Source organism: Peromyscus leucopus, chromosome 5, assembly GCF_004664715.2.
Source record: "Peromyscus leucopus breed LL Stock chromosome 5, UCI_PerLeu_2.1, whole genome shotgun sequence".
NCBI lineage: Eukaryota > Metazoa > Chordata > Mammalia > Rodentia > Cricetidae > Peromyscus > Peromyscus leucopus.
In genome coordinates this window covers 84,461,261-84,487,716 of record NC_051067.1, presented here as the reverse complement: position 1 = coordinate 84,487,716, position 26,456 = coordinate 84,461,261, and the positions used below count along the sequence as shown (strand labels likewise).

At 43.3% G+C, this 26,456-nt stretch overlaps 1 protein-coding gene across 1 annotated transcript in view; it reads left to right on the top strand.

The window, feature by feature from the left end:
• Window positions 1-1,794: 1,794 nt before the first annotated feature.
• The window catches only part of LOC114694523 (carboxylesterase 1D-like), a 32,722-nt gene continuing 8,060 nt past the window's right edge, over window positions 1,795-26,456 (top strand). Inside the window, 12 exon segments of the mRNA XM_028871493.2 lie at window positions 1,795-1,962; window positions 4,911-5,115; window positions 7,112-7,256; window positions 9,644-9,777; window positions 11,261-11,414; window positions 13,897-13,951; window positions 13,954-14,000; window positions 15,150-15,254; window positions 16,364-16,402; window positions 19,979-20,119; window positions 20,928-21,008; window positions 22,143-22,290. Of these exon segments, the coding sequence (XP_028727326.1) occupies window positions 1,911-1,962; window positions 4,911-5,115; window positions 7,112-7,256; window positions 9,644-9,777; window positions 11,261-11,414; window positions 13,897-13,951; window positions 13,954-14,000; window positions 15,150-15,254; window positions 16,364-16,402; window positions 19,979-20,119; window positions 20,928-21,008; window positions 22,143-22,290 (1,306 nt within the window). The 5' untranslated portion in view covers window positions 1,795-1,910.

Here is a 26,456-nt window from a genome sequence, read left to right as displayed (position 1 = left end):
CAGGCATAGCCCTCTCAAAACAACTAGAAGAAAACAACAAAACAGCAGAACTAGGGCGGATGACTTAAAGACAAAGAATGTAAGCAGTCTTATTTCTCCAATTAAAAAACACGGACTAGCTGATTAGATTGTCAAAAATGGACTCAACGGTTTGTTGCTTGCAAGAAACTCACCTCTCCATGAAAAACTTCCACAAACAGAGGGAAAAGGCCATCCAAGCAAATAGGATCTGAAAGGGAAGCTGTAGACATGCCTGACTTGACAGACTTCATGACAAAACAAGTCAGAAGAGACACTGATCAGTACACAGACCCATCACAAAACACAATTATTGCAAATACACACAATGTTAGGGTACCAACGCCATAGTAGTAATGTCAGGAGCTCTAGCACAACAACCACGGGTGATTTCAATATTCTCCTCCTACCAATAGGGAGATCATTGAAATAAAAAAGTTAACAAACAGTACAATTAAATTACCCAATACCTCATATGGACTTCACAGAAATGTACAGAGAATTCAATCTAACAGACACAGAATCCACATTCATTTCATCTTCTTATGGAATGTTTTCCAAACAGGTCATATTTTAGATAATAAAGTAAGTCTTAGCAAACAAAGAATTTATAAATATAAATATAAATATAGAAACTACAATAACTTCTTTCATTGTGTCAGATCATAAGAGAATGAAATAAAAAATCATGAGAAGTATGCATAATGGAGATTGAGCAATGTAATTTGCAATGAACAATGATTCATCGAAGAAATAGGGGGAAGAGGGAGAGGATTACAAAATCTCTTAAAAGAAATGAAAATGGAAGTACAACACACGGGACTCAGAGCAAAAGTAGTTATGTCATGACTGTCTACATGTAAAAAAAGACATAAGTGCGTACAAATGGACTTAAAGTTACAGAACAGTCCCTCGCAGAACTGTAGAGCATCTATTATTCCATCAGTTCATGGAACTTTTTCCAAAATGAATCAGTTGAAATCTCCCAATATTTAACTAACTAAAGATTCTTAGAACCAAATGAAAATGGAAAAACAAATAACCCAGTGATGCATTTCAAAGACTTAAAAATAAATGATTAAGTAAAACAAACCAAATACACAACAGGGGGGTGAATAGAGGTACCCGGACACGAAAGCATGAAGAGGTGACATCCTTGAAACAGGCGAGAGCCAGCAATTCTGGAGCTGCACCTGCTGCCACCTGCTGTTGTAGGTTCCTATGAAAAGAGAGGCCATGCAGCTTGGTGAAGAATCTGTGTATGCATGGACGCTTAGAGGCAAGGATTGTGATCAGTGGAGCTCATTTACTGTAAGAACATTGTGTTCAAAAGGCCTCGCTCTGAAAGGTAGATTTCCTTGACCCTGAAGGTGCCGTGTGGTGGGCCGGTCGGTCACTTGGCAGGAGTACTGCAAAGATAATTTTGGAATCATCTGAAGAATGATGGAGGGTGAGATTCCTTCCAAACTTGAGACATGGATTCTAGGAAATGACAGTCCCGGGAGGCTGGCCCAAACTCCCCCAAACTTGCAGGCACTCGCTTGCTGCTTCCTGCTCGTGAGAGTTTAAGGTGTGCTGAGGTGAGAGCAAAGAGCGTTGTGAGGAGAAGTGCTTACATAAGAAGCAGTTGGATGAGTTCCTGGCCATTTGTAATCTGAGTATTGGGTACTGACTGTTCAGAATAAAGTGGGTAAACTCTTGGTGGGCGTGGCTTGGAGGTCCCAACTGACCCAGGGAGCTCTTTGGAAGAGGAGAGCTTTTTTGTCATCTAAGATTACATAACTGGGCTGGTTGAGCAAGATTTGAGGAGGCGGGTCCCTGGGTCCATAGCAGAAGCATTGCTAGAGCAGAAGCAGGTACCTCACAGACCGACGGAGTCCTGTCCACCCACAATGTGGCCCTACCCTCTGGTCTGGCTTTCTCTTGCTGCTTGCACAGCTTGGGGTAAGTGTTTTCAGATTGCAAATGTCTGGGTGTACCTTTCCACTCTTTGTTCTGGGCACAAGTGGATGATGATGTTTGCAGGGCAAGGACAAGACAGTCCTGGTCTCTTGGTGATGTTTGGTTTCTTGATGCGGTGCAATGAAGTCCAAAGTCTTTCAGAGATACAGAGCAGGATAGACACTGGATACAGGGAGGCTGATGAACCCTTAGTCTGTTCCCCTGTGGTTCTTGGTCAGTCTGCAAGCAGGTCCTAGAGAGAGCTGAGCAAAATGTTGAAAATATAAATAGAAGATACAAAGCTGATTCCCAAGCAATGACTCCAGGTCTACATCCTTAACTTTGCAGTGCCTAGATGACCCCATCTCTAAAGTAAAGATGACAGGAGCAACTCGTTCACTGAGGACAAAATGAGTGGTTGTTTCTACAGCACTTAGGATGGGCCTGGGTCTAGAGGATAAGTTAGGTTAAGAGATAGGCAGAAGGTTTGGCTGAAAACATAATGCATTAATAGAAATTTTGACATGGTTAAATCAGACCATTGAAATGATGATTTTCACTCAAGCCCCCAAGAGACAGGGACAGATCACAGGGATGGTGACAGATCACAGGGATGGTGTAGAAGAGGAAAGAGTGGGGACAATCAGGAGTGACAGGGGCAAGAAGAGAGGAGGAGTGAGGTGCACGGGGATGGCTACCTGGAGCAGTTCAGGGGGGCTGGAAGAGAGAAGACTCTCTTTAGGTTTTTGGTATTTAGATCTTGGAGATCAGGACAGATGGGGTGGCCCAGGCAAGAAACTCAGATTAAAGTAGGAAGCTGGGGGGTGAGGCCTGTACTAGTTAGGCCCTGGGGATTATAGTCCCCTCAAGATATGCAGAGCTTCATGCACCAAAGCAACAGATACAGAAAGCAAAATCCACCATTAGTACTGAGGTGAAATGAGGGGTCTTAGCATATATCTGTACCACTACATGGAGGAAAAACTGAGGCCACCTTGGAATGCAGTCCCGAACATCAAAGATGCCCACCCAGGTCTATCTCTGACTCGAGTGTCTAGCCCAGTGCTCAGCCATCCGAACCCTTAAAGCTCTGTCTGGATTTTTATCTTTTTCTGCCTGTGTAACAGTGCAAGACTTGAAACAAACTGTAAGGCAGAGTAAGAAGAGACAGAAATCCAGAGCAGAAAGTTCCTTCGTTGCTGGCTACCCTGCAATGCCATCCTATTTTCACCTTTACATAGTGGATACATGTTGCTTCGTAATCTTGCTTGTTTGCCTGTTGAGTAGGCACCTGGCAAGGCTTCTTTGAGGAGCTGTCTAAAAAGACTGAAGGTACTTGGGCACACAGTAAGTGTTCAGTAATGCATGTAACCTTATTACATAATTTTAAATACATAATTGCGTAATATTTGTGCCATTGTTGTTTATCCGCTTGATACAAGGCATTTGACCATGGGTAATCTGTTTTTAACTACTTCAGGGTAGAAGGTCATTGCTGAGCTAACACAGTCCCTAGGCTATTTCTGCTCAGACTTTACCCTCCTTTACTCTTTGAACTGCTTATATACTTGTCAGCCTCTCATCCCATTCTCCATGGTCTTCCAGAATATTCTAAAGTAGAGACTGTGTGTACATATCTACCAGAAAGTTCACCTTGGCATTTTTTTTTGTATTAACTAGTTAACAACAACATGAATATTCACAATCTACAATTAGCTGTTGGGAGCCCAAGGGATAATAATTGGATTTCCATGAGGAGTCTCCAGTTCTGTTGGCCATTTTTCACTAAATTTGGAATTTCCCTTTCTTTTCTGGCTACACGTTTTGAGGAAGATGACATATTGCTTGTATTCAAAGGAAAACAGCTGAAGAAAGAGAGAACAGGGTCTGCCCAATGAGGGTTCTGACAAACTGAGGCTCCTGAGGTCAGACAAGAGAAGACATCAGGGTGACCATGACCAAGGGTCTGTAAGTCAATCAGCCATGTAAAGAAAGACCAGCTTGGTTTGTGCAGGTCCCACAATGAGTAGAAACAGGATGGCGAGGAAGCTGCAGAGACTGTTCTGCAAGAATGGAGACAATGGGACAGACAGGTTTGATGTCCAGTCTCTCCCCTCCGGAAGAGCATGTTCAGAACCATAAAAAGAATATTCTAGAAACTTCTTGTCTGCTTTATCACAACTCTTTCTGCTATTTATTTCTCCACTAGGTAAAACCCCCTTTCCAGTCATTCAGGGTCTTCCCTGGCATGCACTCTCTCATCCAGGATCATCTTTCTCTCCCATGGACCTTCCTGCCCTTTCCAGCCAGGTGCTGTACTGTCTGTGAGCCACAACACTTTCTCCTTCCTGCTGCCGCAGCCCCACCCTTACCACTTTCCTGTTTTCCCTCATTCCCACGCTATAAGTCACAACTCTTCTGTGACCAATTAGGAGGCCTTACTCCCTTTTCCCATGCTACATCCCTTTCCTGGCTCCATCTCAGGATGCAACCTCATGCATCTCAACATTAAGTCGAGTGTGTCTGTTGCTCTCCCTACAAGGTGAGCCCTCCTGAGGACAGGGTCCACCTTTTATCCATCGGTTTGCAGCTCAATGCCCGGATCCTAATGGAAGAACACTTCCAGTGAAAACCAAAGCTCATATTCATGCCCAGCACCTCTCTTTCTGCAGGGTCTAAGGCTGGATGCTTTTTTATTTGTTTGTCTGTTTTCTGAGACAGGGTTTCTCTGGGTAGCCCTGGCTGTCCTGAAACACTCTCTGTAGACCAAGCTGGCCTTGAATTCACAGAGATCCACCTGCCTCTGTCTCCCAAGTGCTAGAATTAAAGGCATGGTCCAGAAGGATTCAGATGATTTTATCAATGCTATCAGTCCTAAAGTGACAAACCCACCAGGAATGCAGGCCTGCCTTTTCCTTACTGATGTATCCTCATGTTCTCTTGTCCAGCAGGACACCCATCCTCACCACCTGTGGTGAACACTGTTCATGGCAAAGTCCTGGGGAAATATGTCAGCTTAGAAGGATTCACACAGCCTGTGGCCGTCTTCCTGGGAGTCCCCTTTGCCAAGCCTCCTCTTGGATCCCTGAGGTTTGCTCCTCCACAGCCTGCAGAGCCCTGGAACTTTGTGAAGAATGCCATCTCCTACCCTCCTATGTAAGCTCCTGGGGTAGACTTCTTTCAAGTAAAGAGGATGAAGTAAAATAAGATGCCTTATTCTCCTGTCTTGAACCTTGGTGTTGCTTGAGAGTGGATGGTGCAGCCATGTGAGTGAAGAGAACAGTGAGGGTGACTGCAAGTTCTCACACCCAGATCTTGTACAGCCACCTAGTCACAGCTGAACAGTAGTTGTGTCCCTCAGTCAATCTTGGAACCAAGTTAAAAAGCCTAAGGAGTCCAGATAGCTTCCTAAACATGTCAGTGCAGACAGTATTTGTGCCCTCAACAAGGTACTTTTGGGGGGATTCTGATATTCCACTCCTGGGTGTCTCCTTATCATTGCATTAATTTCTTCTGAAAATATCATTTGCTATTTTTTCCATTCTGATTGCAAATACTGAAAACTGAAGTCAGGGAAAGCACAGACACAATGTAAATGAAGGTAAAAATCATGTACAGTTCAGCTACACAGAGTTACTGCTGGCATTGGAGGTTGTATTTCCAGTCTTTTGTTTGAGTTTGTCTTGCTTTATATAGGGATCATGAGTACAGAAAAATTTGGATGACTCCTTGCACACTTACAACATCAACATTATTCTACACTATAAATGTAGCAGCCAATGTTTAGCAGTTACGTTAAACTAGATATGAAACTAGACTTTATGCATCCAATCCTTTGTTTGGGTTAAGTTCTTTCAATGTCTTTGACAATATAACAACATGGTGATGGATTTGCTGTAACCAAGTCATTTCACACAATCATGAGAATTGGGGATAAGTTCAAGAAGTGACCTTTCTGAGTCAAAGAGTGTGAATTTGATCAAGTTTGTCTCTACAAATATCTAAACTGCACACACTTCTATGGAAACATGAAAACCTCCATTCAGTGGAACTTTACCCAGGTTTTTCCCTCCTAAAGAAAATGTATATATTGGTTAAGCAACATGACATTGTAAGAATAAAAAAATGCAATGTTGGTCTTTATTTGAAAGTTCTAAACACTAATTAAGTTGAACTCTTCATCCCCCATTGAATATTCAGTTTCTGTGAATTGTGATCCTTTCTCCCATTGGGTAGGAAAATTACTTAGGCCAAAGACTTGAAAGTTGCCTTTCCTGTTCCATTTCTGACATGGGACAGCTGTGGAAACATGGCATCTGACCACCTCCAGTTTCATTTTGATATACTGGAAGCCAGGCTCCATCTGTGAAACAGGATAAAGGACACTTGGGGCTGATGTGAGTCTTAAATGACTTCCTGCTCAAGGAGATGTTTATCAGTGCCTGGAACTAAAAAGAACTCAATTATTGCTACCAATTCCACTCTACACTGGACTTGTGGAACTCTTCATCAGGGCAGCTCACAGTGATTATTAGTGGGATAGAAAGAGGAAAGAACCTTTAGCAGGCCAGATGGTGAGGCCTTTAGAGACATCACTCACCTCGCCTGGCTGTGGCAGACTAAAGCCAGAGCAAGCAAGGAACTCGGCCAAGATTACCTAATATGTCAGTGATGGAGGCAGGACCAGAAGGATGTCTTCCTGTTGTGTCCCCCAAAGATGCACATCTGGCCTGTGACAGTCTGTCTGTCATTGTAGGTTTTTTTCCTGGTTGATGGATGACTTCCAAGGATGAAGGAATATTAACCTACAGAAGGGCTGTCATCTCACAACCCACCGGGCAAACCTAGCAGGGTGCAGGGAACTCCACTGTCTAGGTCAGTCAGCATATGAGTGTCTCTCTTCATGGTCCACAGTACCTCAAAGTCTCGAGGAAAGGGAGAGATGCCAAGTCCTCCCTCTGTAGTCTTGGAAGAATCTAGCATCTCATAAGTCCCACCAGGAACCTAAAGACTCTCTTATCCCTGACAATGACTCCAGTCTCATGAGAATAACTTCAGTTATGTGCTCAAAACTCAACGTATAAAGTCTGGTCCTGGGTAATATTTCAAATTTCAATCTAGTAGAACCTCAGCTATTCTCTCTCCCTCCCAGGTGCTCCCAGGATGCAGTTGGAGGTCAGGTGCTCTCAGAGCTTTTCACCAACAGAAAGGAGAACATCCCTCTCCAGTTTTCTGAAGACTGTCTCTACCTGAATATTTACACCCCTGCTGACTTGACAAAGAACAGCCGACTGCCTGTGAGTATGGGGACCGCTGGACCAGATACCTGAGTTCCAGCTCCAGCTCTTCTGGGCAACCAGAAAGGAATGAAGGCAGCTGGTAGCAGTGACTCACCAATCAGGGCTGATTCCCAGAACCAAAGCTTTTTTTTCACAATGTAACCTCAGATTTTTCCAGTGACATGAAATTTCAGTGGTGATCATGGTATATTTGGAACGTACATCTTAAATTTCTAAGTTTTTTTCCCACACAAATAAAAGGAAAGGAATGGTTGGTTTTCATTACTAGGTTAGACTCTGATCCCCAGAAAGACTAAGATATGGTTCTTTAAAAGTTGGAACTGAAAAGGACGCTCAGAGGAAGGTTAGCAACCTAAATCTCTCTGTGTAGTTAGAGAAACTGAGGCTGTGGTAGAGAAGGGAGGGTACATGGAGGGTGCTCACAGGACTCAGGCCTTCTAGTCATCATATCTGTGCTGTGCTTTTAGACAGGGTCCAGGAGGGACGTTATGTGTCACCTTCATTCTCAGGCCATGCGTGACAAATGTGAAAGCTTTCTTGGCCTGGTGAAGACGTTCACTGTCCTGTGAGGGACTTAGGTGTGAGACTGCTGAGACGATCTCCTCAGCACTTTCCCTGCCCTTAGGCAGCATGCTGGGATGTTGCAAAAGCTCATTTCCTTATCTAGCTGCCTTTGATGATCAAGAGAGTCATTTCACATGGAAACACAGTGCCAGACATGGTACAGATCACAGGGTTGGGAGGGGGCCTTTTGAAGAAGAAGGTGGTCCCTAACTTGTAAAAGGCAAACACCCAACAAATTTCCCAGGAGCCCTTTCGTGTGAAGCCCTGGCATGGGGGAGACTTACAGATTTGTGTGCTAAAATTAAGTAGTACTTATGCTTAGCGGTCACAAGGAGATGAGGATAAACCTTAGCCACACACATCATCATCTTCTATAGTGCACTCAGTAAACCCGGATGCATGATCGTTGGACTTGGGGTTAGAGAAAGGAGACACTTAAGCCCTGCTTCAAAGGACCTTGCCATTGGGTCTGCAGTTACATCACACTCTCTTGAGTATATCGTTATCCGCCATTCCTGGGTTCAGCCTTCACTGTTAGATGGCTTTGATTCAGTCTCTCCTAAAGGTTGCAGGGATCCCCAAGGGAGGAGACAAGCTTGAGGGCACCATGACAGGAGACATCCTAGGAGACCCTCGAGCTGTGAGCATGGGTTTTAGCACCATAGGGTCTGTGTTTTAATCCTGGGTCTGCTTTTAGGGAGATGAGAACCGTTTCTTAGCCTTTCAGGCTGTTTCCTCACATGGGAATTGTCATACGAAAGCTCAATGGCTGGCAAGGTGCGTCATGGCTCTGCCTGAGTGCACACAGCCATGCTGACACGCTGTGAAGACCTACAGGACTGTCTGGGTCCAGGCCTAACAGTAGACTCGATACACTGCAGCCATGAGCAGGGTTGAACAGCTCAGCACCTGGGGGCTGGGGCCAGATGGAAGATTTGCCTCTGCCTCTTGTTTTCTGTCCTATCTCAGCAAAGAGCTACATTTATTATCTGTCGCATAGGAGATTACTTTCCCTACCATATGGGTAGGTTATTTCTATTGTTTAGAACAATTCTGGATCTGTGTACTAATTTTGATCTTCACTAGTAAGATTATCTGGATAGTATTTTCACACTCTCATTTCTCCCCTTATTGATGTACTCTTTAAATTAAAAAAAAAAAACATGAATTATACCTCCTCTCAAGCTCAAGTCTATTGGAGTATCTGGAACATAGTTGGCTCAGCGATAATGTTAACAAAAGACCAAAGACTTTCTGGAGAAAGCAAGTATGAGATGGGATCAGAAGGGTAGGGGGATTTGGGTGTGCATAAGAGGCACATTTGGAAGGTGTGCCATCAGGATAGTACGTATCTCACCAGAAAAATCACTTACCTGTGGGAAAGTCTAGTTCACCACTGAGGAGTTACCTGAGAGGAGATGAAGCAGAGGTGAGCATGAGAGCTGACCCTTTCATGTTCACCCCAACCAAGGGTGATAAGACTGGGTGTGAGAAAGGTCAAAACCTTTGACCTTTGAGCTGTTCTCATGACGATGTTCTCAGTTTGAGAATCTTGGGAGCAAATAAGAAATGAGAAATACAGGGAGTACCGAGTTACATTGCATCCTGGGCAGGAGCTGGGAGAGTTTGAAAGAGATCGATACATGTTACGGCTTTGATGGGCATTGGTGTTGTTTGAGTGGTGACCATAGTGACCAGAGCTTAGAGGCTGATGACCAAACCAATCTTTACTGTGTTCCCAAGTCTGCTCTCTGTGCCCCGACTCCCCTGCAACACCAAAAGTTGCCTTACTGCACAAGGTTGGTTATGCTCTTGTCTAGGTCATGGTGTGGATCCATGGAGGTGGACTGGTAGTGGGCGGGGCATCCACCTATGATGGACTGGCCCTCTCTGCCCATGAAAATGTGGTGGTGGTGACCATTCAGTATCGCCTTGGCATTTGGGGATTCTTCAGGTAAGAAACTATACTTTCTTCTCTCCACATTAGCTATTATATTGGTCTGTTTTCTGTTAATAAGATAAAAATAACTGAAACTAGTTAATTACAAAGCAGTTTTATTTAACAGAAGGTTTGAGAGGCTGAAAGTGGAAGATTGGCTAGTTTCATCAACTAGGCTACTGTTGAGGGCCCTTGTGAAGGAGCAAAGCATTGTAGAAGAACAGAATGTACATGAAAAGACCACATGACAAGGTGGAAAGCTAGGGGTAGGGGAGGTCTTGCTATTTAAAAAAAAAGTTTAAAGATGTATTTATTTTTATCTTATGCATATGGGTGTTTTGCCTACATATATGTCTGTGAACCAAGTAACTGATGCCTGTAGAGGCCAGAAGAGGGCTTCAGATCCCCTGGAACTAGAGTTATGGTTGATTGTGAGATGCCAGTGGGTGCTGGGAATCGAACCTGGATACTTCAGAAGAGTAGGAAGTGATGTTATACACTGAACCATTTCTCAAGCCTAGATGTTGCTATTTTTACAACAAAGTTACTTCTGCTGAACTTGGTCCCATGAGTTCTGTACAGACCCCTCTTAGAGCTGTGGACTCAGGGACATAGTCACTTTTGACCTCACCTATCACGTGTTCTTTCACAGACAAATACCATACTATAAAAGAGACCAGGATCCTAGCAATGAACTACTGGGGAACAGCCTTTCCCACGCCAGAGCAGCCACTACGACCCTCTGCTATCACTCTGCTCAAAGCTCGGAGGCTGTAGCAGGGATAATCATTAGAACAGTTTGTCATTACAAACCTGCCATTTTAATACAACGGCTGTTTCACTCCGAGTGTTCTATGAGAAAGGAAGTCCTGCGATGTCTCTGAGCAATGTCTCCATGTTACTTATAATGACACAGAAGCACTTTCCTAGGCTCACAGCAGCTATGTTTACACTATTGTTCGCATACCCTGGAATCTTTGCTCCTGCCGCTTCTTCTAAGTGAAATTTCATTCTTTGGATATTCACAAGACCTGTGTCCTCATGTTATTCGGGTCTCCACCAAACCCAGTGTCTCAAAGAGGCCTTTCCCAGTGAAAAGACCTAAAGCATCACCCGCACAGGCCCACATCTACCATGGTGTCTGCCTGATTTTCATTTTCTATTGTCTGGAATCATTCTCTTTTCAACCACCGGATCATGGTCTGCAGTGTGAGCTGAATATAGTCAGAGATTTGGGGCTTCTTCCCAGCTGTGCTCTAGCTCAGAGTGGTGCTGGATGCGTACTGGCCCCTTGGCACACAGCTGCTGGAAAATGAGAATAGAGCCCTGCATAGACCAATTCTATAAAAATGAGATTCCAATAGAGTTCTGTGTCAGGGATGCAGTGTACAGTCAGATTCTGGGAGGTTGTTGAGGGCCCCCAGCCCATTTGAGGTATTGTGATCCTTGCAAGCTTTACCATGACATCTCTGCCTCAACTCTAATCGTTCTCTTCCAGCACAGGAGATGAGCACAGTCGGGGGAACTGGGGTCATTTGGACCAGGTGGCTGCACTACGCTGGGTGCAGGACAACATTGCCAACTTTGGGGGCAACCCGGGTTCTGTGACCATCTTTGGAGAGTCAGCAGGAGGTTTCAGTGTCTCTGCTCTTGTAAGTGTTCCTGGGTTGATGTGTCTGCATCTCCTAAAAACCATCCACTATCCAATCCAGCCATGAACATCTTTGCTTACAAGACTGTACTCACAACACATCATCAGATACAGAGATCTAAGGACCAAAGACCCTTTTGCCTTGAGAAACTCAAGCTTATTTTCATATATGGAGATTCAAGAATTTCCAGTTCCTTCACAAACACACACACACACACACACACACACACACACACACACACACACACACACACACTTTTTCCTGCAATGTAGCAGTGGGTAAAAAGTACAAACAGGAGTGTAAATTCCAGCATGAGTTAAATCAGGTGTCCTGGTTTGGCTTCAAGCCAGATCTACTCACGGAAAAGAGTTAAGGTCCAAAGACAGAATGGAGCTCCCCTTGAGGTCTGACAGCTTTGCATACCCCAGAGGGAGGGCAGCTAACTGTAAAGAACCAGGATGTCCTGGGGAAGTAGGTGTGGGAGTGGAGGAATAGGTAGAATGGGGAGGGATGGAGCAGAGACATGGGTCACAGATGCGGATGGGGGATGTGCAGTGTCTTGGTGTGTGAGACTGAGCCAGAGTGATGTTTAGAGAATACACAGAAGAACATGTGAACAACTGCCTTGGAGCTGAGTAAAAAGTTAATATGAATGCATTTTTCAAACATATATTGGTTTCATACTCAGAGAGGGAAATGCTTAAGTAAGGAAAAAAGAAAATACAGATTAACTCAAAGAAGAAAGTTGCCCATCTCCCTGCCACCTAGGGATTATTACTGTAGTATTTTTATTCTTATTTCTCTAATCTTATTTTATTTAACTGTCTATATCATTTCATCCATGCATAATCTCTCTTTTTTTCTCTTTCTCTTGAGTACATATCTGTTACACTTGGTCTTCTTTTACCCAAAGCAAATTTTAATATATAGTAATACAGCATAAATATTTTTCCTGTATATAAAACAGTATTATGTTTTAGTATTATATTTTAGTACTGCATAGTATTTCATGGTAAGAACAAATTCTTATTACTAAATTTCATAACATTAGAATCTTGAGTTGTTTCCAAGTTTTGCTATGACAAAGAATAAGCACTTTGACATTTTTATATCTTTTATCATCTTTCTTGTATAATATTAGAGGAACCAGCCTTAATATTATACATCCCAGGGGCTCAGGAGAGAGAACTACTAACGGCGAGGACTATTTTCAGGAACTAGAATCTCAGCACATGAGTTCTATAGTCCACTTGCTTTAATTCCTCTGGCATAACATCCTTTATACTCAGCTTCAGTTCTGTTCTCATGTCTAGCTCCTTTCTTGCCTAATTTCTCTATATTTATCTACTGTCCCCTCTAGATTCTATCTTAATTCCTTCATCTAGTTCTGTCCCTTCTAGGTTCTCATCTATCTAGTTCTTTCCCCTATCAGCTCCTCTCCCATCTCCTTCTCGTTCATCTGGTTCCTCCTCATCTTGTTCTTCCCCATCTGGCTCTTCCTCATCTTCCATCTTGTTCCTCTAGTCCTCTCTTTTAGCCCTTCAATCTAGTTCTTCCCCATCTCAGTTTGTTCCTCTCAAATTCTTACCCATCTACTTCTTCCATTCTCTTTTCTCTTCTCTCCCTTGTGCCCTGGAAGTCCCGGTATATAAAAGGGAGGGTCCAAGCTAAATTGTGTAAAGCTATTACTTAACATCCACTGCTCCTAGACGGCGTCTCCTTGTGGAATTTATCATAAGTCAGGAGACATGCATGTGGGCTGTTATCATTGTTAGTCCACCTGGGACTAACAATGGGCGCCCACCTGGGTGGTGTTTCCTGTAGTCCTTGAAAGTGGCCAAGGGAGATAATCTGATTTCAGAAAAAGCCTTTCTTGAGGCTGTTCTCCAAATACCTGGAATGTGTATGTCCAGAGAGTGATCAGTCTACACTGTTAGTCCTTCTTAGGGGAAAGTCAATTGGAAAAACTATGAAGGCACACATGATTTTCATAACAGAAGACAGCTGATATATAACAAGCCAACTAACACCAAAAACTCCTTGGGATTTGGCTTCCTCTGGAGGAATTCCCTGATTCCTCCAGGTAGTGACTTTGCCATAACCAGCTGAGTTCTTATGATATATTCCTGCGGCCTGCAGCAGATCTTTAGTCTTAGGATATATTCTGACAAATAGAAATGATAGGACAGAATTTGTGGACAGTTTCCAGTTGTCCTCATGAGCATCTGCCACACAATTCTCCTTCTGTCTCTTACTCTGGCCTCTGTTTCCATCCCATTGATGTTCTCTTGGGAGGGAATGTCAAACCAAAGAGATGCCTGGGAAGCAGATCAGGAGACATGATGGTCTGTCATGTACACAGCACCATAGTCCTCCAACGAATTTCCAGGGCAGAGGAGCAGCTAGAGAAACCTTAAAGAGCAAGTGAGCCACTGACCCCTCTTGTAAGCATTTACCCTCCTCCTATCCCCTCCCCTACCAGGTGTTGTCTCCTCTGGCCAAGAACCTCTTCCACAGGGCCATTTCCGAGAGTGGTGTGCCCTCACTGCTGCTCTGATTGCAAAAGATGTCAAGCCCATCGCTGAGGTAAGTAGCACTCTGGACAGCATCTGTGTCCTTTGCTCTCCTGGGGTCCTCAGGGGTTGTTCTTTCTATGGGGCTCAGCTTAGATGCTCAGTGGATGCCTAAAGCGAGAACAGCTGAGTAGCCAGGACTGCTATGCCTCCGTCTACACCACACTATGCAGGTTCCAAAGTCCCTGTGTGTAAGTAATATTGGGTAGATGTCCTGCAATTCTGCACATGTTTTAGTATGGAAAGCCACATTATATACATCAATCATCTCTCCTTAAAAATAGGTATAATCATCACCCTCACCTATGTGCGGAGAAACTGAGGCAAAAAGAGATTCTATGGCTTACCTACAGTCAACTACTTGGGAAGTGAAGAAGGGATACTGCTTGTGTATCCAACTCATTTCACTATTCCAGTTAGTAGCAGAGACAACACTCTGTAGGATCAGCATCCAAACTTACTGGGCTAGAGTACTGTCTTTGTAGGGTTTCTATTGCTGTGAAAAGAAACCATGACCACTGCAACTCTTATAAACATTTGATTGGGCCTGGCTTACAGCTTAGAGGTTTAGTTCATTATTGTCATGGTAGAAAGTATGGGTGGCATGCAGACAGACACAGTATTGGAGAGGTAACCAAGAATTCTACATCTTGATCCACAGACAGCAGGAAGAGACTGCCACACTGGGTGTGGCTTGAGCATCTGAGACCTCAAAGCCAACTCCCAGTTACACGCTTCCTCCAATAAGCCCACACATACTCCAACAAGGCCATACCTCCTAATAGTGCTATTCCCTATCAGCCTCTGAGGCCATTTTCATTTAAACTACCACAAGTACATTTTTTTAAACTTACGTTGTCTTTAGAATTTGGTTGTGGGACCCGAGCACAGTGACACATGCCTATAATACCAGTACTTTGAGAAGCAGAGGCAAAAGGATTACTGTCAATTTTAGACAAGCTTAGTCTATATAGCAAGTTCAAGACCAGCCAGAACTTTGTGATTTGATAAATATTAGATAGATAGATAGATAGATAGATAGATAGATAGATAGAGAAATAGATAGAGAGAGAAATGGATACAAGATAGAATTCATCATTTATATTAGTGGAGGGTATAGTCATTGCTCTTGACCTCTGCTGTTGCCTGTGATCTCTGGCAGCTGGTTGCTACTCTTTCTGGATGTAAAACTACCACATCAGCTGTTATGGTTCATTGCCTGCGCCAGAAGACAGAGGAAGAACTCATGGAGACCTCACAAAAAATGGTAAGTGTATCCATTCTATACTCTAGTGGCCATCACTCCATATGCTTGACTCTAGTCTTCATCTGCTCAGCTGTCGTCTTGTCCTCGACAGACTGCATGGGACAGTGCATAGTTAGAAGAGACACGTATCCACAGCCCAAGTCAAGCAAAGTCACAGGTTATTAAGCTATCCCCTGTGCTTGTCTGCCTCACTATTATAACCACAGCAATCTTAGTGAACACAGCAAAGGAAAGGGTGGGCTAGAAGGAGTGTCATCGAGCTTGTGTGCAACAGGATCTTCTGATGCAAAATAAAAGCACTCATTTCAAGAATTCTAGACCAGTAAAAAAAAAAAGAAAAAAAAAAGAGTAGTTGCAACAGAATCTTCAGGTAACGGAGATGTTCTGAATGGAGAATTCAAGACATGGATGGATCCAGATATGAAGGTATCATTGAGAAACTGCCTGTCTCTATCTCAGCTCTCCATTCTTTATTGTCTTCTATCCAAATAATTACGTCTCTTAGGGAAGTAAAAGATAATAGCTCTCTAACCTTATATTCTATTTACTTAGTCATCTCTTCTCAAAATGTCCCCAATGAATTTGCAGGACTTTTTGGGTAGATACCTCATATTTCCATTCTTGAACCACTGTCTACATTCAGGGATATGGCCACCCTAAGTTACACACCAATATCCAAACCCTTGAATTGAGAAATGAGGGACAGGGAAACATCCCATCTGTCTGGTCCAACCCACATCTAACCCAGCTCCCCATGAGGTTACCCAGTCCCTGCCATGACAGTCACATCATTCCACTCTTTCCTTGAGGAAATTTTGAGGCATTGTTACCAGAAGGAACAAGTAGGGGGACAGAATGAAGAGGAACATAGACACTGGCTGCAGACACCCTCCCTAGGGCTCCACCAATCCTGACTCTGGGTCCTAAGGCCTTTCCCTTTGCTTCTGCTGTGTTTCCCTCTCCCTGTTCTGCTCTATGCTTATTCCCAGATAACACAGACAGGGAAGAGCTCAGGGAGGGGGTACCCTGGTATCTTGGAGGCACAGTTCAAATGATCAACTTTTGTACAAGGAAGGCTTTTAACACATCTTCTGCCTTTATCTTTATAGAATCTTTTTAAACTGGACTTACTTGGAAACCCAAAAGAGGTAAGGACCCTTTTTCTCCTCAATTACAAATGTTGGGTCTTAACAGTGTTTAGCTCCAATTAGTTATGAATACAAAATCTCCATTATGATATTATCGTCATTCCTTGTGTGCCCTGAGAGGGGAAGTCACCTGTTGTAGTAACACAGATAGGAAGACCAGAGGTGTGGCTGTCCTGACTCCCAGTGCAGTGCTCCCAACAACCCCAGCCTTCTCCTAGTACTCAGGAAACTCTAGCTCCAGCTCCTCCCTCCCACCTTGCAGCAGTGGTTGGCATTTGGTAATATTAGCTTTGCAATCTCTACAGCTCTGTCCTTGGCTTTCTCCCTGGGAATCCCAGCAATTCCCTGAAAACCCTGTGAGGATGAAATGAGACTCAGCCACCCATCCAAGTTTTAGCATTTGGCAAAAGATGATTTACCAGCTGGGCACAGCAGTGGCACAGATGATACACTGTGCATTTTTTTTTATTTTTTTATTTATTTATTTTTTTTTTATGTTTTCCATTCCGAGATCAGGGAGAGTACAACAGGTCAAATAAAATATGGGGTGTGTTTGATTGTAGTCAGAAAACAGAGGATAAATTGGGAGATGGGGACAGAGTTGGCTAGTAGTTTGATGTACCCAGCCAATAGGAGGTGGCTTGATTAGGAAGAAAGCCAGATGTCCGGAAGTTTGGAGACAGTATTGCAGGCAGAGGGAAGAGCAGCTGCAGAAGCCTGCTGCACAAAGCCGGAGTGCTTGGAGAGGAGACAGTGAGGGAAACACGGGCTTCAGGCTGAGGAAGTGAGGAAAGTCTAGTAGAATTTGAAAGATTTAGATTTTCACTCAGCAAGAGATGGATGTTCAGTGGGCTTTAAAAAGTAACCTTAAATGTTTATAGCATTGTCTGAGTTAGAATTTCTACTGCCATAAGTGACACCGTGACTATGGCAACTCTTATAAAGGAAAGCATTTCATTGGGGCTGCCTTACAGTCCAGAGATTTCATCCACTATTGTCATGACAAGAAGTATGGTGGTATACAGGCAGACACGGTGCTGGAGAAGGATCTGAGAGTTCTACATCTTGATCTGCAGGTAGCAGGAAGAGACAGTGAGCCACTAGGGGTGGCTTGAGCTCAAATCCTTCCCCCTAGTAACACTTCCTCCAACAAAGACACACCTACTCCATCAAGGCCACACTTCCCAATAGTGCCACTCCTTATGAGCCTATGGGGGGCATTTTTATTCAAACCATCACAGTTACCTTGTTTTATTCATTTGATATGAGACATAGCCCTACTATAAAGCCTAAGCTGTTCTTGAACTTGTGGTCTTCCTCTTTCAGCTTCTCAACTTTTGGGATTGCAAGCATATGGCATCATATCTCACTTTGCAGTACCATTTGAGCAGCAGTGTAGAAATCCACTGTACCAGACAAGGGCAGAACAGGTTCAGGAAGACTCTACACTGCAGTGTAGTGGTTAGATGTGATTGGAGTCGAGATATTTTTGAAGGAATTTCTGAGAGGACTTGCTAACCATCAATGAGATAACGAGAAAGATGAAGGACTCCACTGGCCTCTAACTCAAGCAGGCAATGCACTTGGCCTTACAGAGTTTTGGGTATTCACGGGTGGTTTAGCAATCACTATGTGCCTTGTGGTTGCTAAGATCAGTCCTCTATGCATTTGCTGCTCCACATGGTCTCTTGCTGTCTGGCTTTTGCAGTTTTACTATTTTCTGCCTTCACGTTCTCTATTCACTCTGATTCCTCATGAAGTTACCAGACTTGCCTGTATGAACAGAAATTAGAATATATCATTTTCCTTCTGATAAAATCTTGACTTTGCTTGGAGACCTGAAAGAGGTAAGGACCTCTGCTTTTCTGGATTACTGATGTTGAATAAAGACAAACACCTTTCCTTCATGGAATTAGTACTTAAACACATCTCTGAATGCCAGAGATGGTCCATCTATTAGAAAAAGTTCTCTGCCCTCTGACTCTCTCTCTCTCCTGGCCCGGAGCAGGCTTCCAAGCCCAGGCTTCTGTGACCATCATGACTTAGCTCGGCACGCTGACTCTGCTCTCTTGGCATGGGCCCTTTCCCAGTGTGGAAATGCCTGCCTTTTTCCTTACTTGCATAGAATGTTCTTGTTCAGATCCTGCTTCAGATGGCAAAAGAGCAGGCTCTTTGTGGTCTCCTTCAGGTGAGCAGTTCTCCAAGGAGCCCTGGACCGCCTGGCCCTTTCTAAGGCAGCAGTAATTATGCCCAGGACACATTCTATATTGTCAGCCTACTTGATTATGGCTTGATAATTGTGATTTTTTTCTTCAAATAGTGAATGACGCCTAAGTTTAGACACTTTGGGAAAAGAGCTCATTGCCTCTAAAAACTAACTTTGTATCCCAAAGCACTCAGGTTTAGATAGAGATAAACACATGCAATATACCTTCGTTAGTCAAAGATTCTCTACTTGTGAAGTCACTTGCTAAAATGTCCTTGCAATCCCGATTCAACACTAATGACACAATTGGGGTCTTTTGCACCATATGCACTGGGCAGCAAGAAGCATGTCACATCATGCCCAGGTCTGAAGTCAAATGGAGGAAATGCTAGATCTTCTTGATTCCTCTCCCATATTCAGAAGTAACCTCATCATGATCTGTGCAATGCTGCATCTTGACAATCATTTAGTCTCTCAATTAATTTCTCTGTTTAAGCTGCTCTCCAGCACAGTGATGAAGTGTTCAGTGTCCCCAAGCACAGATGGATGTGAGACACATTACAGAGAAAACACACATTAGTAAGGAGCTTCCTTCAGCTTCTGGTGTGATCCTTTTGGTCTTAAATTCAGTATTGATGTGGCAGCATCACAGTGCATCTAAAAGAGAAAACAGAGACTTGCATCACTGTCAGGAGGTGGTGGGAGTCAGGGGGATGTCATTCTGGAGAGTGGTCATGTGTGTGACTCAGATTGGAAAGGAAAAGAAAGACATAGTAGAAGGCAGAATTGTGAGACAGAAACCAAATAAATCTATATTCACCCAAACTAGGATCAGAAACATGTTAAGCCTTTCCCAAACAGTGCTTTGTTATAAATGAATTCAATTTTTAACTACTAATTTGTAAGAAAGGTGTGTTGCATAAGGTGTCATTAAAAATAAACTAACTCATAAAAGAAGAATGATAAAAAATTTTGTGAGCAGGGGCTCCCAGAAACTAAGTCCCAAATTCCCCTTGGAGAGTTCAATATTTTCAGTAAGTTTATCTACAATAATTATCTACAATAATTAACCCAAGTTAACACATAAATGGACATTTTAGATTCAATATATACTCTAAACTTTCAGACACATTTTTATATGGTATATACTTTACCTTGGATAAAAATTGGCCTCCTTGCTTTCTTACCATAATCATCTTGACATGCTGACTCCTTAGAGAGTCCCAGACTAAGTTCCTCTTAAGACACTGAGTTTCTATGACCATAGCCACGGTGGTCTGTATGCTGGCCAAGCCCTCAGACAGCCAGAGAGGACATGGGTGAAGCAGGGCAGAATTAGTCAGTAGAGTCTACATTTCTGTCTTCCCTAGGCCTATCCCTTCTTGCCCACTACCATTGATGGAGTGTTCCTGCCAAAGACTCCAGAAGAGATCCTGGCTGAGAAGAGCTTCAACACTGTGCCCTACATGGTGGGCATCAACAAGCAGGAGTTTGGCTGGATCATTCCAATGGTGAGAATGTACAGACCTCTTAGATGCACTCCACAGAGGCTTAATCACCATCCTCCCTGCTCTGATCAAGGATTGTGCACCCAGATGACTACATTCCAAAGAAGCTTCAAACTTTCCAAGTAAATTTGCATTGAGAGTCCCTGATGAAGCCCTTTGCAGTGCCAATTTACACCTCATGGGGCAGAGGAGGGATTAATATTTGGAAGCTTTCTAAAGAAACTACTCAAGAATGCCTCAGGGCCTTGCCTGCTCACCATAAAGTTTTCCATTGGTAATGCTGAACTCTCTAAGCAGACATTTTAGGGCCCTGGTATCAGCCTGGGATATGACTTTCAATGCTAGAAGACATGCTGAAACCAGACCAGAGCTCTGAGTGCAAACTTGGACAGGGTGAGCATATTCCAGAGTTCTTCAGCTCTCACACAGAAGGACTTCAGGGGACATCAAAGGGAGACAGACATACAGACATAATGCTTGGTTTTGTTGCCCCTGTCCCATGAGTCTGGCAGTATGTGGCCTATGTCCTCCGTCCCTGAGCTCTTGGCATCTATATTATCATAGCCTGAATGTTCCCTCCCTGCCTAAAGGAACACTGTGGCCCTGATGTGATCGATACCTTTAAGTGTCCTCTCTGTGTTACTTGTATTCATTCATATATGTCTATTGTTTTTATTTTTCAAAAACTTAAACTCCCATGCCTGTCAAGGCCCCCAAAACTCCTCCTTATTCCACTTTGGTTTTTTTAGTTGACCTTTTTTGCTTTTGTTACTTTTCCATGGCTCACAATGCTTAATCATCTGTTTAACAGCTTATGGGCTATCCACTCTCCGAAGGCAAACTGGACCAGAAGACAGCCAATTCCCTCTTATGGAAGTCCTACCCAATGCTTGTAAGACTCTAGGGAATCATGGGAACTGGTTGAGAATGAAAGAAGGTGGGTGGTTTTCTCTAATCACAGACCAATTCGATGGTGGAAACCTGAGTTTAAGCTCCCAAGTTTTCGTTTTTTTGTTTTTTTGTTTTTTATTTTCCCACTTTACCATCTCAGTGTGTTGGACCCATACTTGTGATTCCCCCATCAAAATCTCATTGAGTTCAGGATAAGTTTTAGAGAAAAAGGCTTATTTTTAAAGCTAGCAAAACCAAGACCACGGAGGCCATGGTGGGGAGAGGGGAAAGACCAGTGCATCTAGGGACTGGAGGCACAAGGCTTCCTTATGGAGTTATTCAGATGCCAATCAGATAGGTGGACAACAGATTAGCTACAATTTTTTGGTTTTTAGGGCCAGATATGGTGCCTTTATTCCCAGCCCTCAAGAGGCAGAGGCAGGCAGATCTCTGACTTCAAGACCAGCCTAATCTACAAAGCAAGTTTCAGGACAGCCAGGGCTGTTACACAGAGAAACCTCGTCTTGAAGAACCAAAAACATAAAAACAATTTTTTGAGTTTGGTTTTTTTAATGACACACAGACTGCTGTTATTTATAGGTTAATAGATATGATTGGCTCTGTAAATTTAAAGGAAAATCCCTAACTCGCAGATTATCTGACAAATATCTTTTATTCATTCCATGTTTTCAAGAAATGTTAATCCCAAACTTCATTATGAGGATGTAAATGGTGTCTTTTCCTCAGAGAACAGGGAAAAATAGCAAAAAATTACTTTTTCCAGAGGACCAGGGGTGAGATAAAGAAGCCACTTCCTTCTGTAGGGACAGCTGAAGAGACCATACACTGGAGAATAGTTCTTAATCTATGAGGTCTTTTATGCATGTGAGTCTCTTCCATCAAAGCAAATGGAATAATACATGGCTGGGATATCTGAACTCAAATAGTGATTAATTAAAATCAATTGAAAGATAATAAAAAAAAATTTTAAAAGAGAAAGTGAATCTAGAGAGTTTCTTCCAGCGTGAGTGCTCTGTGAGCCCTGAAGTGGTTTAGAATTAGTGACGCCTCCTTAACTGACTGCAGAAGCCCCATGGTTCACCCAGTCAGGTGGTCACCTTCTGATCCATTGCAGAAAATCTCTGAGAATATGATTCCAGTGGCCACTGAGAAGTATTTGGGAGGGACAGATGACCCTGCCAAAAAGAAAGACCTGTTCCTGGACTTGATTGCAGATGTGATATTTGGCGTCCCATCCGTGATGGTGTCTCGTAGCCACAGAGGTGAGTTTCAGGTGTTGGATGGGAGATGGTCACAAGTTTACCTGCTGGGTCTCTGGCCTGCTCAGAGATATGATATGGATAGATATGAGATCTGTTGATGTTAGGCCTCAAAAGTTGATTCCATAACAGCTTGTAATGCTGTTTTGCTTTTTCTGATATTAAAGATCTATGAGGAAAGGGTCTATCATTCAGTTTAATTTAGGAAATAAGCCCAGAAATCACCATTCAGAGGAAAGAGAGTGATGCAGAGACAAGACAGACCCCAATCTGAGCTTCCTGGCTTGTGTCCATCTTAGCTGCAACTGGAAAGCTCTAGGGAATAGGAAGCATCTTGGGGCTTCCTTTTCTGAAACGCAAGGGAGCTGTGCATTAACCCACCAGGAGCCACATCTCATTGATTGGATGCTTCTCTAAAAGGTTGTTGGTTTTGTGGTACCTTTATCTACCGCAAGCATGAACAGAGCTGTGTCTGAAAACCAGAAGGGGGCAAAGGGCAAGAGCTAACAGTGCTGCATGTGGCTGTCAGGCTAGCCTGTCTCGGAACATGGGCTGTGATGAAGTAACTGTCTCAGTGCCATAACAGAGAGCCTGAAATACACCACCTAAGAAACAAAGGTCTGTTTTTGCTTAGAGTCTCAGAGGTTTCAGTCTGTGGTGTCAGGAGAGTATGGGGGAGCACATCACACCATAGGGACAAGGAAGCAATAAAACCACGTAGAGCGGAAACAGAAATGGTCATGGTATATAATAGCCATCAGTCCTTGTCACCTGCATCCTACTTCCAAAAAACAGGCTCTACCTTCCATAATTCTACTACCTCTCAGGGGTGTATTAGAATTTTGGATTTGTCAATTGATTAAGTCATTCATTAGATCAGAGCCTTCATGATGTAACTGTTTCTGTAAATGACCTCACAGATGCGCCCGGAGATGTCCATTACAAATCTTCTAGGCATATCTCAGTCTAACCAAGCTGACAGGTGAGATTAACCATTAAAAGGCACCGATAGCTTCTGTTGCAGATGCTCCTCTTGCTGATGTTATGGTAAGGGGGACTAGAACGCTGCTATTGGTAGAGGGGTCATTGGGAGATCTTTGACGGTTGACAAGATCAGAATAACTGCTAAGGACCAACAAGGCCACGTAAAGAGGCAAGACTTAGTAGTGGGGGTGGTGCCCAGGTGCCATGATGACGTGCTGACGTAGGTCACAGGACAGAGTTGGCACTCTCCTTCCACCTTTGCCTGGGTTCTGGAGACTGAACTCGGGTCACCAGGTGCGTGCAGCAATCACCTCTCCCTGCGGAGCCGCCCTGACAGCCCCTTTCTGACTTTTTAATGTAGGCACTTAGAGCCAAAGAACTTTTCTGTTAGGACTTACCTTCATTTTATCCAGTAGGCGTTGGTATATTGTGGTCCCATTCTATTCAGTTCTAGGAATTTTTTAATTCTTCCCGGAGTTCTCTAACAATCCGTTCATCACTAAGTAGAGTGCTGCTTAATCTCTATGAGTTTGTGCATTCTCTATAGCTTTTCTTACTGTTGACTCCTAGATTTTATTCTATTGTTAGAAAAATAAAATGAGTTGTTTCAACTATCTTATATTTATGGATAGTTGATTTGCATCCAAATCTGTAAACTATTTAATAAAAATTTCACAAACTGACAAGAATTTTTTTTTTTCTGAAGTGTTTGGGTGGAATGCATCTGGGTGTCTCGTTGATCTCTTTCTGATTTCATTTGACTATTGGTTAAATTATTAAGGCGACTCCGCATAGTTAAAAGGGAGGTTTATTTTGCGGAGTAACTTACAAGTGAAGGGATAGGTCACAGGGTCTGGAAAAGGTATGTCGCAGTCTGGTGTTCTCTGGAGAACTCTGCTTGGTCTACCTTCAGCGTCCTGGGTCCAGGAACCAAGAGAGCTGGCACATCCAGATTTCGGGTCTTCAGGGCCCTCTCTCGGCCCCGCCTTGTAGGTGTGACAGTTACAGAAGCCTCAATGGGGGTTGGAACTTCCAGGTCAAAGCTGGAATGGCTACCCACTACATTTGACTCTGTGTCTCTGTCTTATATTCCTTTGTCTAGATGTCCTGTCCATGGGTGAGAGTGGGGTACTGAAATTGCCTACTGGGTTGAGATTACTATGTAGCTTATATTTAATAGAATTTGTTTTAGGAATTGGGTGCGCTTGTTTGGGGCACAAATGTTTAGAACTGAAATGTCCTCCTCATAGACTGTCCCCTGATCAGTATGAAGTGTTCTTCTTTGTCTCTTCTGACTCACTTCGGTTTGAAGTCTATTTTGTCTAATATCAGAACAGCTACATCTTTTGTTTTTCTGGTACCAGTCACTTAAAACATTTTTCTCCCCACTCTTTCACCCTGAAGTGGTGTCTATCTTGACAGGTGGTGTATTTCCTGGAGGCAGCAAGAAGATGGGTCTTATTTTCTTATACCATCTGCTAGTGCATGTCTTTTTGTTTGGATAATAAGAAGCACTAATGTTATTATTCAAAGGTGTGTATTAATGCCTCTCACTGCTGTATCTGTGGTGCTGTTTTGTTCCACATTTGCTGACTATGATACTATTACTTTGTTCCAGTCACCTCTTCAATGTGTTTATCTTCCTCTTCAGTCTTAAGGACTCCTTCAAGTATCCTTTGCAGAAGTAGTTCAGTGTTCATTGATTCCTTTAGTCTGTTGTTATAATGGAAAAGTTTTGGTTCCCCTTCAACAGATGTTTATTGAATTTGCAGCTGCGGTCTTTCAGAACTGGACAAGCATCTCTCCAAGCCATTTTGGATTGAAAGGATTCTGTTAATTAATCAGCTATATGACCACCTGGCCTGCCTTTATATGTGACCTAGCCCTTGCATCTTCCAATACCCTTTCTTTGTTTTTTATATTTTTCAGTGTTTTAACTATAATATGACATGGAGAGTTACTTTTCTAATACCCTCTATTTGGTGTTCCCTGGGACTCTTATACATGGACAGGTATCTCTTTCTCTAGATTTGGAATATTTTCTTCTATGTTTTTATTGAAAATATTTTCTGTGCTTTGTGCATGAAAATCCTCTTCTTTTATGCTCATAATTCACAGATCTTATTTTCTCTTGAAGAACCAAAACTCCAGGGTCTCTATCTATCCATGCCCCAGGTCTGTTCACTTGGTTTTTGAAAATTGATCATTGATCCTAACTGAGTGCTCTGATTCCTCTAGCTCATCTTCAAGCCTTAATACTCTGTCCTCCTCATGATCATTATTAATGAGGCTTCCCACTGCACTCTAACTTGGTGCACTGAGTTGTCATTTCCAGGGTCACATCAGCCTAGCTATTGAAGACCCCGATACCTAGCACTTGTGTCTCCATTTGGATTCAGCAGCCATGGGCTGAGACTGGTTGGAGAAAGGTGCAGCTTACAAATTATGTAAAGGTTACTATTATTAACTAGTGAAATAAAGAAAGAACGCTGAGTGGGAAATGGAGTGAAACAGATGGGAGTATATAAGAGAGAAATATAGGAGGGGGGAGACTATCCTGGATATGGATGTGAAGAGTAGAGGGTTTGGGCAGGTATAGAAAGCTGAGAGACAGTCATGAAGAACTATTCTGGTGAGACAGATGGTCCAACATAGTGCTTAACAGCGAAGGTAAAAAATGGCAAGTAATTACTTGAAAGAACAATTAATTATGAAGAGAAACTACACCTTTTGAAATGTTATAAAAAATAAAATAAAACAAAGCAAACCAACAACAAAAACTCAGGTAATGGAATTATATCTAAAACAAAAGAACATACACTCTGCACATGCACATACATGCGCGCGCGTGCGCGCGCGCGCACACACACACACACACGCTCATGCACACATAACCTGAAGATTGGTCCAACTTTCTCCCTCAGTGGGGGTTGGGGAAAATCTTCCCACTACTAAGAATATTCCTTATATCAGCTTTCTCAGGTAGCACAGAGACGTGGTAGGCTTCGATGGTCAGTGTAACCCAGCTGTGCATCCTTAGTGTGCTGACAGAGCACTGAGGTCTGCAGCTCTGTGCTCCCTTGTAACTCAACCCTGGTCCAGGCTGCCTCCACCTCACAGAGCCTAGGCTGCTCCACTGACTCACCCCTGAGCCAGTCTATGTGACAGTGCCATGTGTTCCCCGT